The sequence below is a fragment of the Talaromyces rugulosus genome, chromosome IV, assembly GCF_013368755.1.
Source record: "Talaromyces rugulosus chromosome IV, complete sequence".
In the NCBI taxonomy this organism is placed as follows: domain Eukaryota; kingdom Fungi; phylum Ascomycota; class Eurotiomycetes; order Eurotiales; family Trichocomaceae; genus Talaromyces; species Talaromyces rugulosus.
Genome location: NC_049564.1, coordinates 2,212,192 through 2,236,052, shown reverse-complemented (window position 1 = coordinate 2,236,052; position 23,861 = coordinate 2,212,192). Strand labels below are relative to the sequence as shown.

The 23,861-nt window shown below is 45.2% G+C and overlaps 11 protein-coding genes across 11 annotated transcripts; 8 read left to right on the top strand and 3 right to left on the bottom strand.

The window, feature by feature from the left end:
* Nucleotides 1-131: 131 nt before the first annotated feature.
* On the top strand, nucleotides 132-2,585 carry TRUGW13939_07580 (uncharacterized protein; the record flags this gene model as incomplete). The annotated part of the gene is made up of 7 exons (XM_035490719.1): nucleotides 132-397; nucleotides 587-815; nucleotides 916-1,255; nucleotides 1,324-1,426; nucleotides 1,489-1,813; nucleotides 1,890-2,139; nucleotides 2,254-2,585. The coding sequence occupies 7 exons, from the start codon at nucleotides 132-134 to the stop codon at nucleotides 2,583-2,585; spliced, it is 1,845 nt and encodes a 614-aa protein (XP_035346612.1).
* Nucleotides 2,586-3,220: 635 nt separating this feature from the next.
* On the bottom strand, nucleotides 3,221-4,486 carry TRUGW13939_07579 (uncharacterized protein; the record flags this gene model as incomplete). The annotated part of the gene is made up of 1 exon (XM_035490718.1): nucleotides 3,221-4,486. One exon carries the CDS (start codon nucleotides 4,484-4,486, stop codon nucleotides 3,221-3,223), a length of 1,266 nt encoding a protein of 421 aa, XP_035346611.1.
* Nucleotides 4,487-4,836: 350 nt separating this feature from the next.
* On the bottom strand, nucleotides 4,837-5,685 carry TRUGW13939_07578 (uncharacterized protein; the record flags this gene model as incomplete). The annotated part of the gene is made up of 1 exon (XM_035490717.1): nucleotides 4,837-5,685. One exon carries the CDS (start codon nucleotides 5,683-5,685, stop codon nucleotides 4,837-4,839), a length of 849 nt encoding a protein of 282 aa, XP_035346610.1.
* A 463-nt stretch (nucleotides 5,686-6,148) lies between these two features.
* Nucleotides 6,149-7,288, top strand: TRUGW13939_07577 (uncharacterized protein; the record flags this gene model as incomplete). Its single annotated transcript, XM_035490716.1, has 1 exon — nucleotides 6,149-7,288. One exon carries the CDS (start codon nucleotides 6,149-6,151, stop codon nucleotides 7,286-7,288), a length of 1,140 nt encoding a protein of 379 aa, XP_035346609.1.
* Nucleotides 7,289-8,025: 737 nt separating this feature from the next.
* Nucleotides 8,026-10,081, bottom strand: TRUGW13939_07576 (uncharacterized protein; the record flags this gene model as incomplete). The annotated part of the gene is made up of 4 exons (XM_035490715.1): nucleotides 8,026-8,176; nucleotides 8,265-8,542; nucleotides 8,610-8,842; nucleotides 9,205-10,081. 4 exons carry the CDS (start codon nucleotides 10,079-10,081, stop codon nucleotides 8,026-8,028), a joined length of 1,539 nt encoding a protein of 512 aa, XP_035346608.1.
* A 1,436-nt stretch (nucleotides 10,082-11,517) lies between these two features.
* On the top strand, nucleotides 11,518-13,121 carry TRUGW13939_07575 (uncharacterized protein; the record flags this gene model as incomplete). Its single annotated transcript, XM_035490714.1, has 6 exons — nucleotides 11,518-11,601; nucleotides 11,667-11,810; nucleotides 11,876-11,923; nucleotides 11,989-12,286; nucleotides 12,381-13,037; nucleotides 13,114-13,121. The coding sequence occupies 6 exons, from the start codon at nucleotides 11,518-11,520 to the stop codon at nucleotides 13,119-13,121; spliced, it is 1,239 nt and encodes a 412-aa protein (XP_035346607.1).
* A 2,754-nt stretch (nucleotides 13,122-15,875) lies between these two features.
* On the top strand, nucleotides 15,876-16,421 carry TRUGW13939_07574 (uncharacterized protein; the record flags this gene model as incomplete). The annotated part of the gene is made up of 3 exons (XM_035490713.1): nucleotides 15,876-16,046; nucleotides 16,114-16,240; nucleotides 16,294-16,421. 3 exons carry the CDS (start codon nucleotides 15,876-15,878, stop codon nucleotides 16,419-16,421), a joined length of 426 nt encoding a protein of 141 aa, XP_035346606.1.
* A 202-nt stretch (nucleotides 16,422-16,623) lies between these two features.
* On the top strand, nucleotides 16,624-17,244 carry TRUGW13939_07573 (uncharacterized protein; the record flags this gene model as incomplete). The annotated part of the gene is made up of 1 exon (XM_035490712.1): nucleotides 16,624-17,244. One exon carries the CDS (start codon nucleotides 16,624-16,626, stop codon nucleotides 17,242-17,244), a length of 621 nt encoding a protein of 206 aa, XP_035346605.1.
* Nucleotides 17,245-17,651: 407 nt separating this feature from the next.
* On the top strand, nucleotides 17,652-19,698 carry TRUGW13939_07572 (uncharacterized protein; the record flags this gene model as incomplete). Its single annotated transcript, XM_035490711.1, has 6 exons — nucleotides 17,652-17,963; nucleotides 18,020-18,352; nucleotides 18,597-18,770; nucleotides 18,835-19,014; nucleotides 19,075-19,323; nucleotides 19,378-19,698. 6 exons carry the CDS (start codon nucleotides 17,652-17,654, stop codon nucleotides 19,696-19,698), a joined length of 1,569 nt encoding a protein of 522 aa, XP_035346604.1.
* Nucleotides 19,699-20,419: 721 nt separating this feature from the next.
* On the top strand, nucleotides 20,420-21,256 carry TRUGW13939_07571 (uncharacterized protein; the record flags this gene model as incomplete). The annotated part of the gene is made up of 1 exon (XM_035490710.1): nucleotides 20,420-21,256. The coding sequence occupies one exon, from the start codon at nucleotides 20,420-20,422 to the stop codon at nucleotides 21,254-21,256; it is 837 nt and encodes a 278-aa protein (XP_035346603.1).
* Nucleotides 21,257-22,413: 1,157 nt separating this feature from the next.
* On the top strand, nucleotides 22,414-23,352 carry TRUGW13939_07570 (uncharacterized protein; the record flags this gene model as incomplete). The annotated part of the gene is made up of 3 exons (XM_035490709.1): nucleotides 22,414-22,937; nucleotides 23,007-23,097; nucleotides 23,149-23,352. 3 exons carry the CDS (start codon nucleotides 22,414-22,416, stop codon nucleotides 23,350-23,352), a joined length of 819 nt encoding a protein of 272 aa, XP_035346602.1.
* Between the last annotated feature and the right edge of the window lie 509 nt (nucleotides 23,353-23,861).

Here is a 23,861-nt window from a genome sequence, read left to right as displayed (position 1 = left end):
CTCGGCGTGAACGCCGCCAAGTCCGGAGAACTCCGCGTTTTGTTCCTCTCCACATAAGTCTACCCCAGATTGACTAGCCAATTAAGCTGGGCCGATTCGTAAGAGGTTGAGCTGAGTTTTGTCCCTGGATCATGACCACGAGACTAATAGCTTTTCCGGAAGTCTCAACCCTAGATAGTCTACAATCCACTAGACACAATGTCCAGGGGATTCGTATCACTATCTACCGCAACGTTCGTCGGAATCGGATCCAGGCCGGTAAAACTATTGAATTAGGTGCCATAGTTGCGGGGAATGGTGCCAAGATTAAGATTGCCTATCACTCGAGGGAGATGTCAGTCGGTATTCACGGCATTGGTGACTCGGTGCAGCCACTAGTGAGCCCGCAGCGAACCCCGTATGTGCCTGCGCTCCGTCAGTCTGCTTTAATTTAATAGCTGTGTCGAATATGCCCAGATATGCCGTAGAATCACAAAGCCGTGCGTTTGCCATCTGTCAAACACGTTCCAGGCTTTTTGATTTCGCAATTCTTCGTTTAAACCATGGTCTGTCCCATCGATGAGTTGGACTCAAGGCTCGGAAACAGCAAAGCTCGAAAGGTTCATCACTTGGAAAACAGCGACATGTATTCCAACAACACTAAGGATGACCATAGTGAAGAAGCTATGGACAAGGATGAGGTCGAGGTCGTCACCACTGATCATGCGGTGGAACTTGCAACCGCATTGGCTGAGAACAGACAGGGTGGATGGAGGCCAATTACGCTTGAGGAGCAGCAACTGAATCGCCGGCTTAACTTGAAATTGGACCTCATGGTGCGTTTTGCACTTGAAGATTCACGGCATTTTTTCTTTACCGTTCAATTGAGTACATATACTTCGGAATCTATAATCGGACTAACTAGTGTGCTAAAAGATACTCCCGCTTGTCGCCTTGGCTTATATGTTCAACCAACTCGACCGTACCAATCTGGGGAATGCGGAGACGGTTGGTTTTAGTTCTGACATCGGCATCAAGTCGTCGGCCGTCAACGATGCCAGCAGTCTTTTTTTTGCTACTTACATACCTTTTCAGCCTTTAGCCTCAGCGTTCGGACGTCGCATCGGGGCTCCGTTATTTATGGGCGTCACCTTGTTTATATGGGGAATTCTCACAATTTGCCATGCATTCATCAAATCTGATACCCAGCTCATTGCTGTCAGACTGTTGATGGGACTAGCAGAATGTGGATTCTACCCATCGGTCCTAGCATATTGTAAGCCTGCAAAATATTCATACATTCATATCCCTCTACGCCCAGCTTACGTTTTTGGTGCTTGAAAGTATCCGACTTTTATCCTAGATACGAATGTGCCTTCCGTTTCGCGCTATTCTATGGCTTCTTCTCAGTGGCTGGCGCATTTGGAGGAATCATTGCTTATGGCATGTAAGTCGCCACATTCACACATAAATGTTCCCATCCCGTTTAACATATTGTTTTAATGCTAGACTGCAAACGAACGGCGCTCTCCATGGGTGGCAGTATCTTTTTATCCTCGAGGGTTGTATTCCAATTCTACTTGGTGTCATATTTCCATTCTGGTTGGCCAAAAACGTTGGTTCGGCGTGGTATCTTAACCCATATGAACGTCTGTTTGCAGATCGGAGAATGGCTATTGACGCCTCTGAAAACTCCGGACATTCGAACAAGGTAACTCGGCAAGATTTCAAAAAGGCGTTTACAGACTGGAGGATCTGGGCACTGATGCTCTCGAATACGTTGGCGAGCCTCTCCTCACAGGGGTTCACGATATTTTTCCCCGCGGTGGTCAAGGTGAGTGGCCCTTAATGTGTTTGTTACCTTGTTGAAGCTATGTATAATGCTGACCCTTTTTTTACTGTTCTCGTAGGGACTGGGCTACACCTCTGGTACTACTGCAAACCTTATGACAGTTCCACCCTACGTTGCTGGTGCTATAGGTGCTTGGCTTTTTGCATGGTCATCGGACAGGTTCCACGAACGAACATTTCATCTTTTGGGTGGCTTGAGCATTGTCATTATTGGTCTCATATTGACGATTGTGATTCCACTAGATAACATTGGTGGTCGTTATGCCGGCCTCACGGTGCTTATGTTCGGCGGATTTGTCCATTCTCCAAGTAAGTTAACTAACTATTTTCTCTTTTACCAACATTTCGAAGCCATGGAAAATCATTGAATAAGAAGACATCGATCTTTTCAATACCATAAAAAGCTGATTTTTTTCGTTATAGTCGCAGTAGCTTGGCTTGCAGGCAACATCCCAGAACCCGGAAAACGAACGGTGGCCATTGGTATAGCAGGATGGGCTAATATCGCTGGAATAATTGGGTCACAACTTTTTCAATCAAAATACGCCCCGGGTTACATCTACCCACTTCAGGTCACTGTTGGCCTTATCGCAGTAGCCTGGGTCGGGTTCGCACTGACATCAATCGCCCTGAGATTGGTGAATGGTCAGAGGGCGAAAAAACTGGAGAGAATGACAGTCGCTGAAATGGAGGAGGAACAAGTTTCAAATGTGAGGATGGGTGATAAAAAATGGACTTTTGTGTTTGGGTTGTAAATATTGATTACTATTGTAAAGAGAGGGGCGGTTGCCTTAGTTTTGCTAATTCCAGACTCTTCAAATACTACTATTTCCAAAAAGGCGTTTCTAGGTGTATGAATGGTGGAATTTGGACTAGAGGCAGGCAAAGATGCCATGTCGCGCAATATTCAATAAAATATACATCAATTAATGTAAATCCTCGTTTCAGTCCTACCGTCATGGTAGAGGAGGTCAAACGCTATATGACTGTTACTATCGGTAGATCGACTTCAAATGTTTCCAACAAGTGGTCCATAACTTGAATTTCGAGGGCACTACAGTCAACCCTTCCTGTAAGCAAGAAAAGTCTATTTTCCCCCTTATACTTAGTAATGTCGCTAACATTATGGTGCGGCGACTCGTTAGAGACACCGACACCTGTGGATTTATTTACCCGACGGGGACTATAACATTGAAAATCCTGACGTATTTTTACTATAGGCATGATAGAATAGGGGTCACACTTATTAAAAACTCAAATGTTAAAAGCATTTAGATAAAGAAAGCAAAAAAAAACCAAGCAAAACGCTGATAAACACGTCTTACGCAATTTTTCATAGGATTTCAACCCTGACACGGTTTTCGGTTGCTCGCAGGGAGGTTTGATTGCACTAAGCACGTATTCCGGCGTTCTTCGAACCTTTTTGTTCATACATCCACCACCCTGAAAGGGGCTGGATTGAATCTAGTCCAGGTTCCTCAGTTGCAGGAGGAGGATTATAATCCGGGCCCAGTGGCAGCGTTCCCCGTCCATAGGGAACATTGGCGCCGTCCAACATCGCTCCACTTGACTTGGCTTGAATGCCGACTAGGCCAGCCAACATCACTGTATAGTGAATGACTCCGTTGTCATCGACGATAACTGGCACAGAGACATAGCCAGATGGAATGTCATCTGTTTTAACGTAGCGCGACAACACATCATCGAGGCCCATGTCTGTGTTGCGTGTGGTGAACTTTGGCGAGGAGACTCGATGGATTGATTCTTTGTCGTACAACAAATCTCCAGTCTCGTCCCAGAAACAAAATACTGACACCCAACCCGTCAAGAATGACGGTCCGCTCCCTCCAGTCTTGTGCGCGCATTTGTTCCAGAAACTCAGCACGTCAGGCGATTCAGGGCTGTCAAAAGACTGGACAAAATGATTCAGAATTGGTCGAAGAAGTTGCGCAAATCGGGCGGGTTCGTCGCCAAATTGATGCAGCTTGTCCAGTTTCTTCACTAGACTGAGCCAGTCTTGTCGCTCTCCCAGCAAGGTGACGGAAGGAATTCCACAAAGCAAATGGAAACCGTATGAGAAGTATTTCTGCAAGGTGCCCATCATCAAAGCAGCTGCTACCACACTGTCGGATTTGGTAGTGCTGCTAAAATCTGGCATGATCCAGCGTCGTAACTCGTCTACCACATTCTCTTCAATAAGCTGGGTCATCTGTAGGGCCATGGCACCGAAGTCGGCAGTCTCCAAAGTCCCAGCACCGAAGACGGTCAGCCGTTTCTGCTCATTGTGGGTGGGAAACAAAGATCGCAGCTCCTCTGCATGGGTGTTGACAAAGAAACTAAGCTGCGTTAAAATGGAGAACCACACATCTTCTGGTCGTATCGTGAGGTTGTGATGATGGCTATATGCGTGAAACACCGCCCAGACGAAGCCATTTCGCGAGGGGGAGACATGAGATGTGCTAAAGAGACTGGGTGGAAACGAGGTTCGTATCAAATTCACATCTCGCCTTCTGCCAGAATCTCCACTGCTGCCAGAGTCTTCCCCTCTGTGGGAATCTTCCTGGAATGAGCGTTTGAGCAGATCTTTGGCCGTGTCTAATTTCATAGCATTCCACCTACGCGGGGGATGTGCGGCTGTAGTTAGTGTAATGGGCATTTTGTCGAGGCAGGGGCGTTCAGTTTTGCGTTGGTGATGTATGATTGACTGTGGTGGTCTCTGGAGGGAGAATGGAGAATGGGAGAATGTTCGGGCGGGCTGCACTTTATATGCCGTTTTGTCTTTCTTTCTAGGGTGTTGAATATGGAGATAAGTTTTCCCTCCAATTTTTTTCCAAAAAAAAAAAAAAAAAAACAAAAATCGAGGCAGATGAGAAAAAACAAACAGTATGGCTGGATAGCCCACAGGCAGCAAACAAAAGCTGACGAATTACATCATCAGTGCTCACGCCGGTGCCTAGGACCCTGCCTAGAATTTTTCAATGTTTTATATACGACATAATGAATGGACTAAATATACACCGAAACAGCATTGTCTCTCATAACCTTCTCCCATGTGCCATTTCCCAACTTATCACATACACATTTCAATAAACGCAAATGCTCTAATATGTCGACTTCCATCAAATTCGTAGCTCCAGGACTGGAGTTCACATGAGGCCAATCACTTCCCCAAACACAGCCTGTACCATTTCTCCTCTTCAGTACTTCCTTGACCACCGGCATCATGGTGACTGCATCTCGTCCATACCGGGTCAATCCCGAGATCTTCACGACGACCATGCCATCCTCGACAAGGTCCAAAAGTGACTTGAATTCAGTAGATTCTAATTGGGAAGGCTGAGCAGCGAAGACATGATCGGCTATAAATATCGTCCCATACTTTCCGTGGAGCTTACGGAGCGTTGGGCCCAGCCTGTACCAGAGTGCAACGTCGAAAATAGCAGCCTCAACGCTCCACTTGACTCCAGCGGTGTGAATTCTTCGAACGGCTTCTTCGAAACTAGAGTCCAGCGTTGTTATCTCATCTCGTCTTGTGTTAAATCTTACTGATCGCACGCCAGCATCATTTAGTCGCTGCAGATTATCGATCGTCATTTTTTCGATGTCCATGACTACCACACCCTTTGCGTTTCGACCATCTCGCTCCAGCTGCTCAATTGCATCAATGGTCTGTGCAGTGTCTGTGCCTTCAGGTCCGGACATGACGATGATAAAGTTTTTAGTCGGTGTCGATGTCACCAGATCCTGTACACTTCGAGCGGGAGGGTTGTAACGAGTGTTTGGAATATACGGGTATTTGATGGGATCGAAGACATGAACATGGGTATCCCAGGAGAATGGTGGTAGAAAATCCATAGTAAACTCTCCTGACTTTCAGCAAGATGAAGCTGTTCGTATGTTTTCAGGTAAATTATCAATGCTGTTCAATAGCAGCACCATTAAGCCCACTACACAAGATTTTAATCTGATGAGCTCGCCAGCAAAGATTGGAGCAAATCCGAGAAATGCTTGAGACGAAATTACTTTTAACCCTTTTTAGAGAATCGTGGGACTATTTCGCAATTAACGGGGTTAGGAATCCATCAATTCCGCTTTCAATTTGCTGTTTGCTGGTCATTCCGGCTTCTTGAAAGCCGTGAAAACCGTAGGCAATAGTAGCCGGAACATTATCCGGGCTATGCGGGATGATACAGCGATCGCAATATACTGCTTAGCAGAGGAAAAAGGTATATATGCTTTGCTTCTTATTGTCACAATTCTCTAGGCTAGTTTTCTCGTGAAAATAAATGTCTAAACTCACAAGGTGACACTCGCAAAGATGATTAGTCCGGACACAAAACCCCAAGCCTGGAAAGCAGAAGATGTCCGTCGAGATACCTCATGGATTCTGCGCCTTACCCCGGAGGAGACCAATGGGTTCCGCACTGCACTCGCGCATGCACGCAACGTGAACAAACCACTGCTCAAGATGGAGCAAGCGGACTTTCCTCTTCCACATCCATCTCGTCTCGCCCTTGAGCGAGCTATTGGCACAACGCAGGGTCGTTGGGGCATGTGCCTCGTCAAAGGTTTCCCAACAGAGGAGTGGACTGAGGCAGAAATGCGCCTCGCATACTGGGGCATGGGACTATATATGGGCGTGGGAAGAACTCAAAACCGCGCAAGCGAAGTCATTAACGATGTCCGCGATGCCGGGGGGAGTTACAAGGTCAAAGGTGGTCGAGGCTATAATACAAATGCCGGTCTTGATTTCCACCAAGACTCCTGTGACGTTGTCGCCCTTCTTTGTCGCCGGACTGCCAAAACCGGAGGAAAGAGCAAAGTGATGAGCTCCGTTGCGCTTCGAGACCGCGTCAAGGAGCTACGCCCAGATCTCATGCCCGTCCTTGAGGGGTCAAACTGGTTTCACAGCTTCCAGGGTGCTCAAGATCCAACCCAACCGTCTTATTATCGCTGTCCGATTTTCGGAAACGATCCCGACTTCTTCTGTGCGCGAACAAATCGAAAGAATATTGTTGCAGCACAGCGTGATTTCCCAGAAGTACCCAGGTTAACTCGGCAGCAGGAAGAAGTGCTTGATCTGCTGGACACGATAATGCCATCAGATGATTATTGCTACTCAATGGAGCTGGAACGTGGCGATATGCAGCTTCTCAATAGCTTTGTTACACTTCACTCCCGTACGCCGTTCGAGGACTATGAGGACCCGGGCGAGAAGCGTCATTTGATGCGGCTTTGGCTATCAATTCCGATTTCCCAGCCTCTTCCGCTACAGTGGGCTGAGTATTGGGGCGATGTGAGATGTGGCTCAGTGCGAGGAGGTGTTCGAGGCAGTTCCATCACAGCGGAATTTCTGGATTACGAAAAGCGACAGTCAAAAACAATGAACATGCCTTTTGCGCCATGGAAGCCTCTCATCGGCCAGAAAGATATGAAGAATGTTTTGGCTTCGTATTAATATTGATTTTCGGAATCTGGTTGATTATTGAAATTATCGATATGTGCAATATTTTGTCTTGTAGGTTTGACCAGATTGTTATACCACCGTCTACCGTGATCAATCCAGTATTTTTACTTTACACAATAAAATAAATCCATGGAAATTAAATCCATTGCAAATCACAATATATGATATCATACTGTAGACATATCAAACCCCTTCTGCATAGGACAATCCACCAGCCATGCGATCGATTTCTATTTCTCTTTGCAGCCCGAGTACGTCAAAAAATCCTCGAGGATCCAAACCCCTTGCTTCAGCATGATCCTTACCAGTGTCTCGAAGATATTGATAAGCTTCTCTTATTGTGTGAATCACCGACTTCCCTGCTGCCCCTGGATATATCGCTAGCTAAATTATAGCAGGTATCAGTGTATATTCTTACTCATTCTAGAGGTGGGTCAGAAGAGAACAACCTTTACACCCCATTCCCCAAGTTCCTCGGGTGAAAACCAAGGTGTCTTTCCTCTGGAAACGCAGTTCACAAGTAGCTATAAGTTTGAAATTTTTTTAGCCCCATCACGTTTAGTCTTGAAGAATCACTTACAGGCATAGGTGAGAGAACCCGTACGGCATTTTTTATTTGCTGTTCCGTTTTGATGGCCTCGAGGAATGCCATATCGGCTCCACATTCCTTTGCTGCGATCAGCTGTGCAGCATCAATGTTAGCCATAATAATTCAGATAATGTTTTGTTTAGACGGAAGACATTGTTCCCACCCGCTCAAGAGCTGCGTCGTAACCCTCTACTGCCAATGCATCTGTTCGTGCGATGATCACAATATCACTTCCTCCATAAATTGAGTCACGACCAATTACACATGCTCTTATTCTTGACTTCCACGTCCTGTCATAGAGACCGTAAAGTTAGCATGTTCTATAGTATCCAGTAATATACCTGAAAGTATTGTTATGATTCTTCATTTATGACCTACTCCATATCAACAACGTCCTTGCCTTTCAAATGACCACATCTCTTGTTGGCTACTTGATCTTCAATGTGAAAGCCAGCCACACCGCACCGGTCATACATCTGCACCATTCGAGCAATATTCGGGGGGGACCCGAATCCAGTGTCCGCATCTGCGATAAGTGGAATTCGAGGATCAATGTTCGCAATCATTTGTGCATTTTGAGCAAAATCGTTGAGAGATGCAAAAGCTAGATCCGCTCGACCAAGACGAGAAGCAGTAGTCATTGAGCCGGATTGATACTGTAGATCACGTCAACGCTGTGAACTGAGTTTATCTTTTGGACAAAAAATACACCAGGAGTTGTACCATAACCTGGAAGCCTTGTTCGATAGCTACGCGAGCGCATATACCATCGTACACTCCCGGAGCTTGTATACATACGCCATCTTGCGATATGAGCTTTCGCAATCGCGTGGATGGCTTCATGAATACTTCATTGCTTCCAACGATGTTTCCGGTACTTGCTAAAATAGCTGCCATTTTGTGATTGCCGTTAGGTTTTTTGTCCGAAACATTCAGCAGTGAAAAAAGTTTGCTAGCTTTCGCAAGATAACTTTAGTGTTATGAGGTTGCTATTTTAGTTATAATAACTAAATGCTCTAGACGTGGGGGTTGCGGAGATTGGATATTTGAATGCCGCGAATGCCGGCATGACAACAACAAACCAATTTAGTCAAGACTAAGTGGGATGAGTTTTGATAATAAATCAACCTTGATAGTATTGTATACATCACTCCATCTCCATGGTGTCAAAGGAAGTATATGGTAAGTAATAATTCGCCATCTTACCTATCCTTTTAGAGCTCGTTCCAGAAACCCTCGATTAGTTGGGTAACCTCTGGCACCCTTTGTCTCACAACTCCATGACCAACCTGCGAAACGACGGAAAAATTGTTCATACCAACATCTTGCAGGTCTGATGTACTGCACAAGTCATCCAGCTCTCCAAGAATACATAGGGTCTTAATGCTTTTTGTTGCCGCTTCAGCGAATTCTGCATGTCTATCCAGTGCTCCGCCGTCTCTAAATAAACCTACCACACTCGCTAGATGCCCTTCATGCTCTTTCATTTGCCAATCTCTAACCGCCTCAGCAACCACTTCACCTCGGTTGACCCTATCTTTCCAATCCGAGGGAACAGTTAACGGACCCCCTTCAAGAAAGTCCAAGATCCACGCCTGTGCCTGCTCCTCCAACCCCTCACCACCATCCAAATACGTTTTCTGCGGCCCAAAATTTGTGGAGCGTATCAGCCCTGCGGGGGCAACCAGCACCATGGATGATACACGTTGAGGGCGAATAGCGGCGAAACTCGCCACAGTTGATGCGCCAAACGAATACCCAATGAAATGAGCATCTTCCCATCTAAGATGCGCCATCACATTCTCTAACAACTCATGAAAAATTGCCGGTTCGTGGGGTACAATTGGTGTGTCCGTCAGGCCGTGGCCCCATAGGTCAACAAGGACACACTGGGCATGTGGAAAAAACGAAGATAGCGCGCTTGCTAGTGGTTGTAGGCCGATTGAAGGCGTCTGAATACCATGCACGAAAAACACACGTTTAATTGGCTTTTTGCTGTCTTTGGGTGTAGGAGACGAAGCCTGGATTTCGTAATATGCAGCTGTGCCTTTTGGCGTCTGTAAATATGATGCTGGTGGCAGCAGTTGGCCAAAGGTAGAGATGAAAGCAGCTTCGGAGGGGGCCTTGACTACTCGCACTGCGTTGCCCGGCTTCACTGTCCCCGGACGGGGCAAAACAATAGAAGCATTTGACATATTTTTATAAGTTCCGTGAGAATATATATGATAAAATACGAAAGGAACGGGAAGATGATTGAAAATGTTCGGAGAATTTAGTCGGCTTATACAAGCGGGTCCCGCCCACGCCGCTAGTCGCTGACAAGCGCCTTGTGCAGGCAGGAGTCCTCTACATGGAAAGCTGTTACCTTATTATAATCCGGGTCGAAACATTCCCAGCTATTTTGATATTGTGATTCTACTTGATAGAAAAACTCACTATTTAGTTCTTAATACATAGGTCCGTAAACTGGATTTTCCCAAATAATTACGATATTCAACCTTGTTTCACTTTGTTATTCAGGCAATATTGAGTACATTTCAAAAAATTTATTGATAATTACCGCCTCACCTCTGTTTATCTCACTGTCAGAACAAATACCCTTAGTGCCATTTTGCTATGATATATAGGCTTATCGCAAAAATCAATGTTGACTTATCTCTGCGGGGTTAGATCCTTACTGGTCGGAGAAAAGCTATCCATTGCATTTACGGTAGCCCTTACGCATCAAGCCCTCAATGGAGGGTATGAATGAATACGGATTATAATGTAGCAGCGAGATGCGGTTAGAACTAGAGGCTGGACGTGTAATTTTGGTCGTCATATCATCTCATATGCAAACAACAAAGGAGAGGTAAACGACGATAAACGACAAGGCTCGACAACAAAAATCCGTGCGATATTTTTTCTTTGGCTGGTCTGTCTCTTGCGTCAGTTAACTAAGAAAACCCAAGGCAAACACGCGATCGGGCATTCTCATTGGTTGATATATTCGCAATACTCATGCTATCCATTCCCTTTTAGGACATTACCTACAGAGTCGTGCGTAGTGACATTGGCTGATGTCAGTTAACATTGATAATTGCGCGATAGTTGATTAGCGAATAGTGTCCAGACCCGGACCATTGGTCCAGGGAATGTGATACATCTCGCAAGCTAGATTGCGCCTGGGAATACAATTGTTGCATTGGGTGCTGAATGAAGCTCCAGTCTTTAGGCAACAATGAAAATGCAGCAGAGGAGAGCTGCATCTGCGGCTACACCGTAACTATGGCTTTCAAGTTTTGTTCTTCGCAATGAAAATGCGAAGGCTGGGCAATGCTTTGCATTGAAAATGTCCGTTCTCCACGTTCATTACGAGAAGGGGTTCTGCGAGGCGTATTTAGATCTGCGTGATGCCCAATGTGACGTGGCTAAGAAGAGTACCCTAAAACAGTAAATAGTAGGCCACTTTGTGTTCAACGTGCGAATCAACTCTTTAGAAGGCTGCAAGGCTGCAAGGCTGGGTAATGCACTAGCGCCCAGCCTGATGGCAGCTCCCCTCCTTTTCTTCTTTTCTTCTCGCCCATCATTCTATCCATATTCTTTACCCTTTCTATGTTCTCAGACACCAGTTAGTTCCAATCTCGTCAGGATGTTTGACATTGATGATGTGAAGAGACAGCATGCCGATGCATGTGCTGTTGAAGCCAGCAAGGACAAGATAATCACGGTTCGTGTGCGTCATTCATAACGCGGCTAGGCAACAAACTTGAAATAATTACTAACACAGCTGTCACATAGGAACTTTTTGACTATGTCGAAGCACTCAACCTCGAGCTTCAAGAGGTGAAAGAGGAAGTGAATGATCAGAAGAGGCTTGTTGCCTCATTTAAAGAAGAGAACAAGAAAAACGAGAGTAAATTGAACGAGCTGCAACATAATGAGGTAATTTTTCCACCCAATCCCTTTTCCAAGTGAAAAACATCTGTCCCTAACGTTGGATACGCTAGAGTAAACTTAGCTATGTTTCTGTGTTGGTTGATGGAGATGGTATGAATGTAGGTTGCCTAATTTCTGAGGTGTCGGGACTATTCATATCTTTGCTGATTCTTCGGTCATTTAGTTTCATGAAAAGCTCATTCAAGATGGAAAGAACGGCGGATACGAGGCCGCAAGTCTCCTTATCGAGGCCGTGGAAGACCATGTTCGAACAGTTGTCACCAAAGTGCCACCAAATATCCAGTACAAAGTTCGTGTGTATGTCAACGTGGAAGGCCTGACACAGGCCTATCGTGGTGCCAATATTCTCCGTGGTGAGGATAATTTGACCACGTTTATTCAAGGGTTTAACAAGGCGGATACATTATGTGATATTGTGGATGCGGGAAATGGAAAGGAATGTGCTGATGTTAAGTTGAAAGGTTAGTCCCTAATTGTTATTGTGTCCTTATATGTTCTATCCAAAATTCACCAAACAGTACTGTAAATACTCGCTAGCTGACTCTAAATTTTTAGCCCATTTCGAGCAGGATATGATGGACGTCCATTGTTTGCGGGTCGTCTTCTGTGCCTCTGCTGACGGCGGTTACGCCCGTGTCCTCGGCCCATGCAGACGATCAAAGTGCATCTCACTAGTTAAAGGGCCTCCTTTTGCTCGCGAGATGGAGGAATTAGCGGCAGACCTTGAGACAACTTCGTTTGAACGTGTATTCACGTCGTATAAGCTGAAGTCAACTAGGAGAGTGTCCATCGGCAATCCAAGTACTTCCATCACTCCTCCGAGGCCACCTACCGCGAATTACGCGTCTGCAGCGAAGAAAAGCCCTCCTCTACAATCATCATCTCTAGTAGTTGACTCTACAACCCCGAATGCGGGAATTCCGAAACTAGTATGTAAGAATGCTAGTGGCCAGCGTGTTGATCCGCGGGCGGCACACTCTCCAAAAGATATTGTTGAAATTTTGAAGCGCAGGAAGTTGTGCAACCAGTTTCATATCCTAGGATCATGTATATATGGTGGCCAATGCATGCACGAGCACGACCCGGCACTTAGCTCACAGGATATACTTGATCTGATCTATATTGCCAGACTCTCTGTCTGTCCCAATGGTAGTTATTGTGACGACGTGAGATGCGTGTCTGGCCACCGTTGTCCACACATGTACTGCTCTGGTAACAATTGCAGATTCCCAGGCGACATGCACCGAGTTGATACAACTATTGTCACTACCAGTTGTCCCTGAGTCAGGTGGCTGATTGTTCTGTTGATGGAAATAATCCGTATAAAATATAACCGTCCTATCAAATTGACTACCAACATTGAATTTACCGCAGAAGACTTCCGCACTTACATAGCCAATAAGATACTTGTGGAATTGTTTATCGATAATTACCTTATTGACAGACAAATTGACCAGTTGCTATCATTTTTCTATGCGATACTAGCACCTTCGGACTGTCATGTTGGGTATGGTTGTCCGTACCTAAGCGGTGCCGCTGATACCAAAATTGGTGTCTCGAGACGTCTTTTTTGGTAGATATGACACCTAAAGGTACATCATATCTGGTAAAATAGTATTTTTTTTGTCTATTTTCTCTAACTGTTCACCGTATAGTGGGCCCCTATTCCAATAGTGGCTCGTTCTCTCATACTCTCAACTGGTATAAGCTAGGACATATTATTTTATCTGAACACTAAATATAAAACATCACATGACTGCATTGCTTCTCCCTAGCCGCTAATTTAAGATACAGATATATGTATTAAATACATGTAGCCACCATAAATTTCTTTAACTGCTGTCTCTGATTCAAATGTCATTGGACTGTACAACAACCCGTCTATTTCTATTTACCGACTAACTGATAAAATGGCACATAGACACGTTTAAATGTGCCAAAATATGAGAAGGCAGGTTTAATTTTGCCTCGTGTTAACTGACATCTGAACCACAGGTATGGTATTCCATCACTTAAAACAACTGGTCCTTTGTAATGTCACCACTCACCACCTTCAAGGGCCACTCAATGGCCCACAACCATGACTCTGGCATCAAGCCTCGAATACCATGGATAGTATAATTAATGACCAAGTGCTCGTTTTTGCCATGAAGCCACCAGACATCATCTATGAACTTCAGCAAGACGATATTGCGAGCAAATAAAGCTAAAGCTGCGGGTTCGTGCTGTTGAAGAAGCGTCAGGAATCTTGGGGGAAGGCGGAGCAGCATTGTTGCGATACTGCATTGAGTAATATCTGATCGCATTCGAGTCGTGATTGCCCTATATAAGGACCCAAGCTCTTGACATGCTGCCTCATACACCATTATGTCTCCCGCCGGGACAGTGGAGCTAACACGTCGAAAAAGCTCATACAAGTCTAGGTTTGTAATCGTAGATTGTTCCTCTATTGTTATTGAGAACTGAAGATTTGTATACCACAAAATATTGGACCGTGATAGCCAAGGAAATAAGTCATTGGTCACAGATTGGAGACTTCGAGCCAAATGATATGTCTGCAAGGGTAGGGTGTAAGGCTCGTTTGATGAAACACTATGACAGGCCACCCAACTGTGATGTGTTATGAGAATAGATGTAGCTAGTAGATACTCGGCGTTGGAACGCTCGGCTCGTTGAAGCTTGTCTCGGTGAGAACTAATTGCCTTGGCGAGGTAACGCCGTGAGATGACAGCAAGAGACTTCTGTTTCGAATCAAGTGCCCAAAGATGTTGAGCGGATAATCCAAGAAGAGCGCTTAGCAAATAATCACAGTTAAAAGCCATTTGGGGCACATCAGTGGCCCATAACTGTTTCCCATTCGCGGTATCGCCACCGGGAAGTTGTCCACAAGTCGAGGTTAAATAGTGATGGAGAAGACGCAATTCTAGTAATCTATTGTGCCCAGAGTTACCCAAGCCAAAAGGATAACTGCTCAATGGTGATTCAATACATTCCGCGCTCGAGTTTCTCGTAGAAGTGGATTTGGTAGTTCTGGGTTTGTAGACACTGGCACAGTCATCAAATTCACAACTGACGAGGCCGATAAAATGTCTTGCGCAATTACCACACAGAGGACGATTTTCATCACACTGTAATATATTAGATGGCCTGAGGAACTTTAATGATGGCGTAACATATCTGACCTTGACTTTGCGCCTCTTGCATGCCTGACATCCGAGTCGCGACTTTTTAAATGCTCTTTTCGCGGCCGGTCCGAACAGGATCGAGGCACCTTTGATTGTGGACATTTTGTGATAGAGGGCCCCAATTATCTAAATGACATGAACCTATGTTGATAATCCACAGGCTAATATTCATCGCTACCGCCGAGTGTCGTTGTGCAGCTCAGCTGGTTTCGGGGGTTTGGGGCCGTCTATATTAGGCTTAGTGGCCTCAGCTATAGTTTGAATAGGCTCTGAGCAATAAGCCTCTATATGAATCTAAATTAAAGATTTATGTTATTTTAATTATTGTTTCCGTCATTGTTAAATGATATTTAACGTCCACACCCGGCCCATTGGCTTGACATATAGCAACGCTTGGTGGGTTAAGAAGACTTAACTATATTCCTGGTCCGAGAGCCTCAGGATCAGGGCAGGAAGGCCAAAATTTCCATAACTGACTAATCCATCTCGTCCTGTAGGAGTATTAGGCTTACTGCCATATGTATTTGGGTTCTACATTGGGGGATTTGCCTCACTCCATGTCAATCATTGAACAACAATATCGTATGGGGCGTCAGGTTGAAATTAACGTGGTTTTATTGGTCGATTTCCAATCCGAACCCGAGCCTGATTAGGCAAGGCCAACTTTAAAGCACAGCCAAGCCAATCAGAATGACCCAATACAACTATAGACACATATTGGGAGGAGACGAAAGTCGTGGCCTGCTAGCTTCGTGAAAAGTGAAAAAGTTATTTATATTAGACTCCTTGGAGCCGTCGAGTTTTCAATTCCCCATTTCCTTGAACATTAGACTGCTGGTCCATTGCATGTAAGTAACTCTTGACTATGCCTTTGTCTTTAGATCAAAGGATCGACGCCGTCTCCAATGAGCTCCAGTCTATTGGACGACTGGTAGCTGAGGATGAGAATGCCCGAAAGAAAGTACTAGGCATTGTTACGAAGGCCGTGGCCGACTTTGAGACCCCTGTCGAGACGGTCTGGAAAATGATCATGTCGGTGAGTAAGACAGCAAAACATGCGGCGCCAGCTTATCACTATCACATCCTAATACTAGTATTTACAGCCACATGCCCCATCTGCCTTGATGGTGTTAATTCGAATGGGTGTAGTGGCAAAGCTGGCCGAGGCTAAGCAACCTATGAAGGCGAAAGATCTGGCAATCGTTTCCGGCGCTGCTGAACTTCTAATCAGTGAGTCTTCTTGATCATCAGAAATTTGGTGCATTTTCTAAAGCGACAAACAGTTAGAATGATGAGGCCATTGGTGGCACTGGGTGTATTCACCGAGACTGAGCCTCATACATATACTTCCACACCCATTTCCGAGGTACTCACCACTCCTCCGCTACTAGGTGGCTACCAATTTATGTGAGTATCTCCAGCACTTTGAACCGTTAGATAATCAAGAAATAACAAAATATGGCAGGTTTGCGGCGGCTAGTCGATCGCTTGCCAATATGCCCAAGTATTTGGAATCCACGGGCTTCAAACATGTCGACAGTGCACCGGGCCCATTCCAGGACGCGTGCAACACTTTGGATGGCATGTTTCAATGGCTTCTAAAAGACCCCGCCATGATGAGCAACTTCAATGCCTTTATGGCAGGTTCCCTCGAGACTCGCAAGGACTGGTTTTATCTGTTTCCCGTGGATAAGATCATTCTCGATGGCGCACGAAGAGATGGAACCGACTCCACATTGCTAGTTGACATTGGAGGAGGAGAAGGCCACGATATAGAGGCTTTCCACAGAAGTTTTCCAGATGCTGTGGGGGATTTAGTTCTGCAGGACCTTCCGGGGACAATTGACAACATCAAGAAACTAGATCCGGTTATTGTTCGTCAAAAGCACAACTTTTTCGAGCAGCAACCGGTGAAGGGAGCACGAGCTTACTATTTAAGGTATATATTCCACGACTGGCCGGACGACGAGTGTGTCACTATTTTGAAGCACATTGCATCTGCGATGCAGCCAGGTTATAGCAAGCTCCTAATATTCGAATGGGTTCTTCCTGCGAAAAATGTCCCATTGTACCCGGCGCTCTTGGATATCAACATGATGGCTCTCCTAAATGGAATGGAGCGCACTAAAGAGCAGTGGACTGCGCTACTTTCGCAGGCTGGTCTTAGGATAGTCAAGTTCTGGAGTGTCGGTAGCGAATCCGAGGGTTTGATTGAGGCCATTCTGGAAAACTAAATTACATTTTGGCGTTCCTCTTCTATTTGGGTTAAAAATAGTGGAGAATCTTTGTGATATCTTCGCAACTGATTACTGTTCATTGAGAGAATAAGTTTTGAATCTACCGTCTACCATATTCATTAATTGAAACGTTCTTGTTATTTTAAATTACACAGGGAGCGGTCGTCTCAGCAACGCCTACCACGTATGTATGTTAACATATGTCCTAGAACTTGCCCGTTACATCACGGTGCTCCACCGGGGCGCTCATTTGATCGCGTGCCTCAGGCAACACAGTTTCCCAACTAGCACACATGTTCTTTGTTTTGACGACACTAGGGGGACCCTAAAAATATTCCAACTTCAGCACTATGATCTATCCTACAGAGCAACCTTGCCGACTCGGCTAGCCACTTGCTGCAATCATGCCGTTGCCTGCCCCCGAAGTTGATTTTTCCCCCAGGGCAGGCTTCGAGGGCCGGACAGCATACCAGTTGATATCTAAGCTCTTGGATCTCAGTAGTGGGCATCAACAAGACATATTGCGACCTCGCATTTCCCAGTATTCGTTTGAACGGATTTTGAATCCGCGCCTGGATCGTTCTGCCCGCATGATGGCCGTCTTGCGTCATGCCAAATTTCGCAGATTCGTCCATCTGTACTGCACTACAAAATACGGCGAAAAAAACTTCTCGTGGTCCTTGATATGTGATATCATTAACAGCAAATTGGACATGGTGAGTGTACGGTGATTCTTTAGACAAGAGTGTGTGCTAATTACAAATTTGGCTAGATTTGGTTGCCCAAGTTGGAGGAATTTCTAGACTTTGGTGCAGCCATCTTTCAAGAAAACATGACATTTCCATCGGCAAGTGGTTGGGAGAAAATCATGGGCGCTGAGGGCCAACCACATGAGTCATTGCTTCTTCTATTCTTTCCTAGCGGGGAAATTTACTACGATGAAACCGGCAAGAATTACACAGACAAACAGAATTATAACCTTGTTTTGAAATATGAGAAATACAATAAACTAAACGATGAGGCATCGGCATTGATTGGCGACCCTGGCTTTCGGTACCGACGCTCAGGGTTCCTGACAAAGCTTTCAGACAAGGCTTACGTGCAGGTATTTCGAAACCTTGAAGAAAACAGGCATTTACCTTGCCCAAGCTGGTATTTGGGATTCATAAATATTTGAAAATTGGCCAAACTTGCTAAACCTGTCTAGGAATGGTCTTTACCACATACACAAAAATGTCTCCGCCAAAATTAAACTGCTACTTCAACACTTTGTGGCATGGGTTGAACCGATATGAACCATGTTGGCACCATCAAGCAAGAGGCACAAGGCAATGCAATGGAATACTAAGGTAAATAAATACGTCTTCAAGAGATCCACGTTGAGTGAGGGAGGCACACGACCTTGGCAAGGCGGAATCACCGATAGCGAGTATGCAAGGCGTTCACGTGTCTTGATTGAAAATATCTGGAACGAAGTTGCTATAAGGGATTATTGGAAGGAAAACTCAATCCTGCTGAAACAGGTAATACGTTGAGTTTTACATAAATGGTGGGGGGTTGTTGGCTAATTCTGTGGCGATCGTGTAGCTCAAAAACTTTCCAATTGGAGTTCCACGGCCTAGCAACAAGACCGAGGTGGAAAATTACATGGACAGATTCAATTACGATAATTGGTCTCATCTAGTGAAGATGGTCATTGAACACGCCGGTCCCTGTCTTGCTGGACCTACGGATCGGTTCAACGACATGATTGATGGTAAGGGCCAAGTATGAATAACCCCCCAGAATATTCTTTTAAACGATCGTTTTCTGTTACTACTATCACAGGGGTTTTCACCATCTCCTCGCCACGAAAGATTCGTCGACGACCTATTCAGCCAAAACAACCGTGCAAGTCAGCTAGGAACCGTGTTGAACAACATAGTGTCTCGAAACAAATTAGCAAAGCGATTAAAAGTCTCCGAAGAAATGTGGTTTTACTGTGAACTCAAAAGCACGATGCTTAACAACGTTAAATTCGGGATGCGTAGCAAATATTCGACGAAGGAGGAACAGATCAACATCATTAAGTCAACTGTATGTCTTGGCCAAGAGTTTCTAATTTTTGAGCTTGATTCTAATCCGGGATAGAAATTGTACAATGTAGGGAAGGACAATTTATTGGGGATTGCGTACATACTACACGAGAACGGAATTGAAGTTGATGTTGATAACCTCCATGAGGATATTTCGAAATTCGACACCTCATCTGACCATGATCCGGAAAAATCGCGTAAAATGAGGTTCCAATCAGCAAAGCTCCGTACTACTCGATTTTCAGGCGACACAGTGACCACGGAGTCACGGACCCCTTCCCCATATAGCTGCGCTAGGCCTAAACGGAAACCCAGACGAGCCATGGCACGTCTGGGTTTCCGTTTAGGCCTAGAGTCATGTATAGTGGTGAACTAGGCACTAACTAAGAGGCAGAACTCTGGTAGGCTGAAGTGGAGTTTATGCATAATTTCATTTTCAATATGAACTAACATCTGTACAGATGATGAAATGGCCCCTAAGCTGGAAAGAAGACGAAAGAAAGACTCGGCTCAAAGCACAGACGACCCGTAAGAAGAGTCTAAGTCTGATTCCGGAGATCTAGAGATGGACACAAATTGACATGCAACGCAGGAGGCGGACTGGGTTGATGCTCGGAATTTTGTCAAAAATACGAATAGACTTTGTATCGTTTTGTTTCTCTACTTGCTCATGAAGGCGAGGTAAATCAACATTGTCTAGACTGTTTTTTGAGGACAAGGCTGAACCTTTCCGCGTCTGTATCACTACCCATGCACTTGCGTACCCTGCAAAAAAGCAAGCTAGTCTATTCCAAATAAGGAAAAAATACAGTCCATCAGTATTTCAGAACCCTGCAAGAACCAGACGCCAGCTGCATCTAACTGGCTACTACTCTTGAGGCCGTCTCAGACGATCTAGTTCTGAAGCAATAGTATTTTATAGTGCCTAATGGTTGGCTATTTGCTCTTCCGCAATGGTCAGCGGACGAGGGGCGATGCAAAAACCCCTCTTTCTATGTCTGCGCCGCAAAGCGCTGGACGATAAATAAGAGGACTCACCTTTGTCTATCGATTCATTCAACAGGTTATTTTTTCCCGCTTCGGGATTATTCGCTACCATGGCTCGAAGGAGCGTTGCACAGGACATGAAATGCGCTGCTACGGTATACGACGTTAAGTTGAAAGGGCCAAGACAATGTAGAAATTCGATGAAGATCGGGCCCTTCTGCAAATTGCACGCGAAGAAGATAGAAGACCTGCAGGACGACCCAGAAACCGACGCCGAAGGTGACTCGTCATTGTCCCAACCCGTGGCAGTTGAGGATGATATCACCACCTCGATGAAAGAATTAACGCTTAGCAACGACAAGAGCGTGATCGTGGAACCTATCCCACAGGACTGGATGCCAAAACGAGTGCAATCATTCGGTGGTGTTCAGGACCCGGTTCGCAAAAGATGGCAGGATTACATACCTAAAGACATCTCCAAATCTGTCTACCAGGACGTGGTGCAATATTTCTCACAAAGACCGTCCCGGGATAGACCGGGACAAGTCTACATCACTCGCAGCTATCCAACCTGGCAGGTCCTTGAGAAAGGAGAAATTATCATCAAGATTGGGCGAGCGGATAACGCGGAGGAGCGCGACAAAACGTTGGTAAAATGGTGCCAGTACTATACTTTCGAGCTACTTTTCGCCTTCCCGGACACCGAGCGAAAAATAATGCTGTCGCGGAAAGCTGAAAAACTAGCACACAAATCGCTCAGCAATCGTTTATATCAGCCGACATCCAGTGGAAAGTGTATGTGCCAGAAACCGCATCAAGAACTGTTCAAGATCCCCGAGTCTGAGCTCCCACAGGTGATCACAATGGTACAGCATTGGGCGAATGTTCTCGAAGAATACGAGGAAATTTGGCCTGGTATCTCCTTTAAAGGAAGACCGTCAATGTGATTGCTTCGAGTGTCCTAGTGCTATCACTGGCGTCAAGCTAAATGGCACATGTGTTGTTCTTTGTATGAAGTATTTACAAGTCGCGAATGTTTTCTCCATATCAGTTGTTCTGTGTAAGCATTTTCTCCAGTGACATGCCAGGTAGAAGTCAAATCCGTTCACAATCAGTGATCACATATCTAGCATAGCCGGAATCACTAACCGATCTCAGTCGCCAGCGTGTCAGCATCGAGTCCATGCTAAGTGTTTACACTTTACATAGCTAGGCCCGAAGTAACCCTAACCATTGCTGACGCCCACTTTAACAATCATTACCTCCTTTCCAGCTTCACATTCTTTATAATAGCGAATATGCCGCACTGAGTTTTATAGTGAGTAATCGTCTTGGTAGGTACAGAACCTCTGCAAGCGAAGAAGAATTAATTCATCGCGTATTATTCCAGAAAAAAGTGCTCCAGTGTCATTTCGGCCCCATGAACGGGGAACAGACTTCCATGAAAACTAGTCCTCGACACTAAAATAGCCTCAATTTAATTAAGGAAAACCAACGACTGCTGTATGGCGGTGCTGTAACGCTGACTAGAGGTCAACTTTTGTCCATGGAAGGAGTCAAATCTAGTTCCGGCCGAAAGTAGGTGCGGTGAAGGGAAAGCATTTTAAGTGATGTAAATTGTACACAATGTTTTCCTAAGGATGTATTTTAAATTAAATGAAACGCCTAGAAAAATGAAGTTGTTATAGAACATGTTTAATAATTTTAAAGTTGGTAGATCTCATCGGCTTCACGATCCAGGAATGCTAAGTGGGTTACGAGTTATGTTGCACTTACGAGATACATCTGAACATCCGTAGCTAGAAACTTAGTGGAAAGACGTAAAAGGCAATCCTTGGTTTATGATTAACCGAATTGGCTCTCGAGATGGTCAGCAATCACACTAGCTACGATCATTTCAGCCCAGTCAGTAAGCTGCTTGTAGTAGTCATATATAGAGATCAGGTATCGAAGGAGAGATCAATCGTCTTTCAATTTTACGTTTCTCCGGTTTCACGTATTGTCTCTCATTTTAGAATCGTGCATTGTCGCTCCTTTTCACAATAATTCAACACGCTCTTTCGGAGACTTATCAAAAGACCAACTCCGTCATAATTATACCAAAATGAACAAGTTCACCGCTCTTTCTCTTCTTTCAGTCGCCTCATCTGCTGTGGCAGTCCCAATGGCGGGCGCCCGGATGGAGTTCAACGGCGCATATCCCACTAAAGCGGTCGTTGGCCATGACATCGACACCGTCAAAGGAACAGCTATCGGCGGGGCTATGAGCATACCTACAGCAGTTCCAAAGGCTTTGTTTGCTGCCAGCGACAATACTACCACCACCACGACGGGCGCCTATCCGCCAGATATTGTGACCATCACTGTCATCAACTCTTACGGCAGCCCTATCACCACATCTCACTCGATTGCCAGCAGTGTACCTACACCTGTTAGCGGTGATGTTGGTACGGGAACAATGTCAGATGGCGAGACTGCCTCTTTTGCGGTACCTACTGGATGGATCGGCAACATTGCTGTTAACGATGCTCAGTACCAGACTACCGGAGATGTTAGTTTGATTGAGGCAAACTTTGTCGTTCCTTGGGGAGGAACAGTGGCCGTTGTGGATGTCGATATCAGTTATGTGTATGTCACCTGTGTCTCGTTTATTCAATTTTAAGCAGCAGGCTTGGATACTAACATGTTTGATACCAGGGACGGCTACTCGGTGCCAATTGTCTGCTCATGCAACGATGCCGTGGTCACTGGATGCAACCTCGATCTTTTCTCCCTAAATACTTGCCCTGTATGTCTTGATTCAAACATAAATATTTGGAATTACTAACATTGTATTCAGGATAACGACGGCCAGAATGCCTGCGTGAACCCACTCCGCCCAGATACCAGCGCTACCGCGGCTACACCATTTTTCGCGCCTTGCCAGGGCATGGCCTATACATTCCCCTTTGACTCTCTTGCTAACAGCGATGGTTACTGCCAGGACGGACATGTTACCTGTTGTGTGGGAACTGCCTGTCCTCCCAATCCTAAGCAGACGTAATCTGTGAAGTGGAGTCAACTGATGATCATACTTCATGAAAATTTATTGTATATATCATATAACATTTGAACCTTGTATATATTGATCTACCAAGACAGGTTTAACATATTGTCTTTAAAATTTTTTTATACCCTTGAGGAGAGGGCTTCTCTAATTATAATTATAATTACAACGACTTTGGAAGTCACATGGCGACAGACGATCGATTAAGCTCATCAAGACTTTTGCTACGTTATTGGATAGTGAAATGAAGAGGAACTGGCTTCATATTACTGGGATCACCTGTTTATGACGTTGTACACCGCTGGGTGTAGTACCGTTCGATGTGTAGCCAAATTATCTTCAATAGAGAGAGAACACGACATAAAAAGAAAAGCAAACAGTTGATAAAACGCACGTAAAAAATCATAAATCTATGCCATGCATTGAGAACTCCATTATCCTTTCCAGACGCCTTTCCATGTGGGTAGCCAAAACACGCAGCACCGATGAAAAGACCATGTGCAACA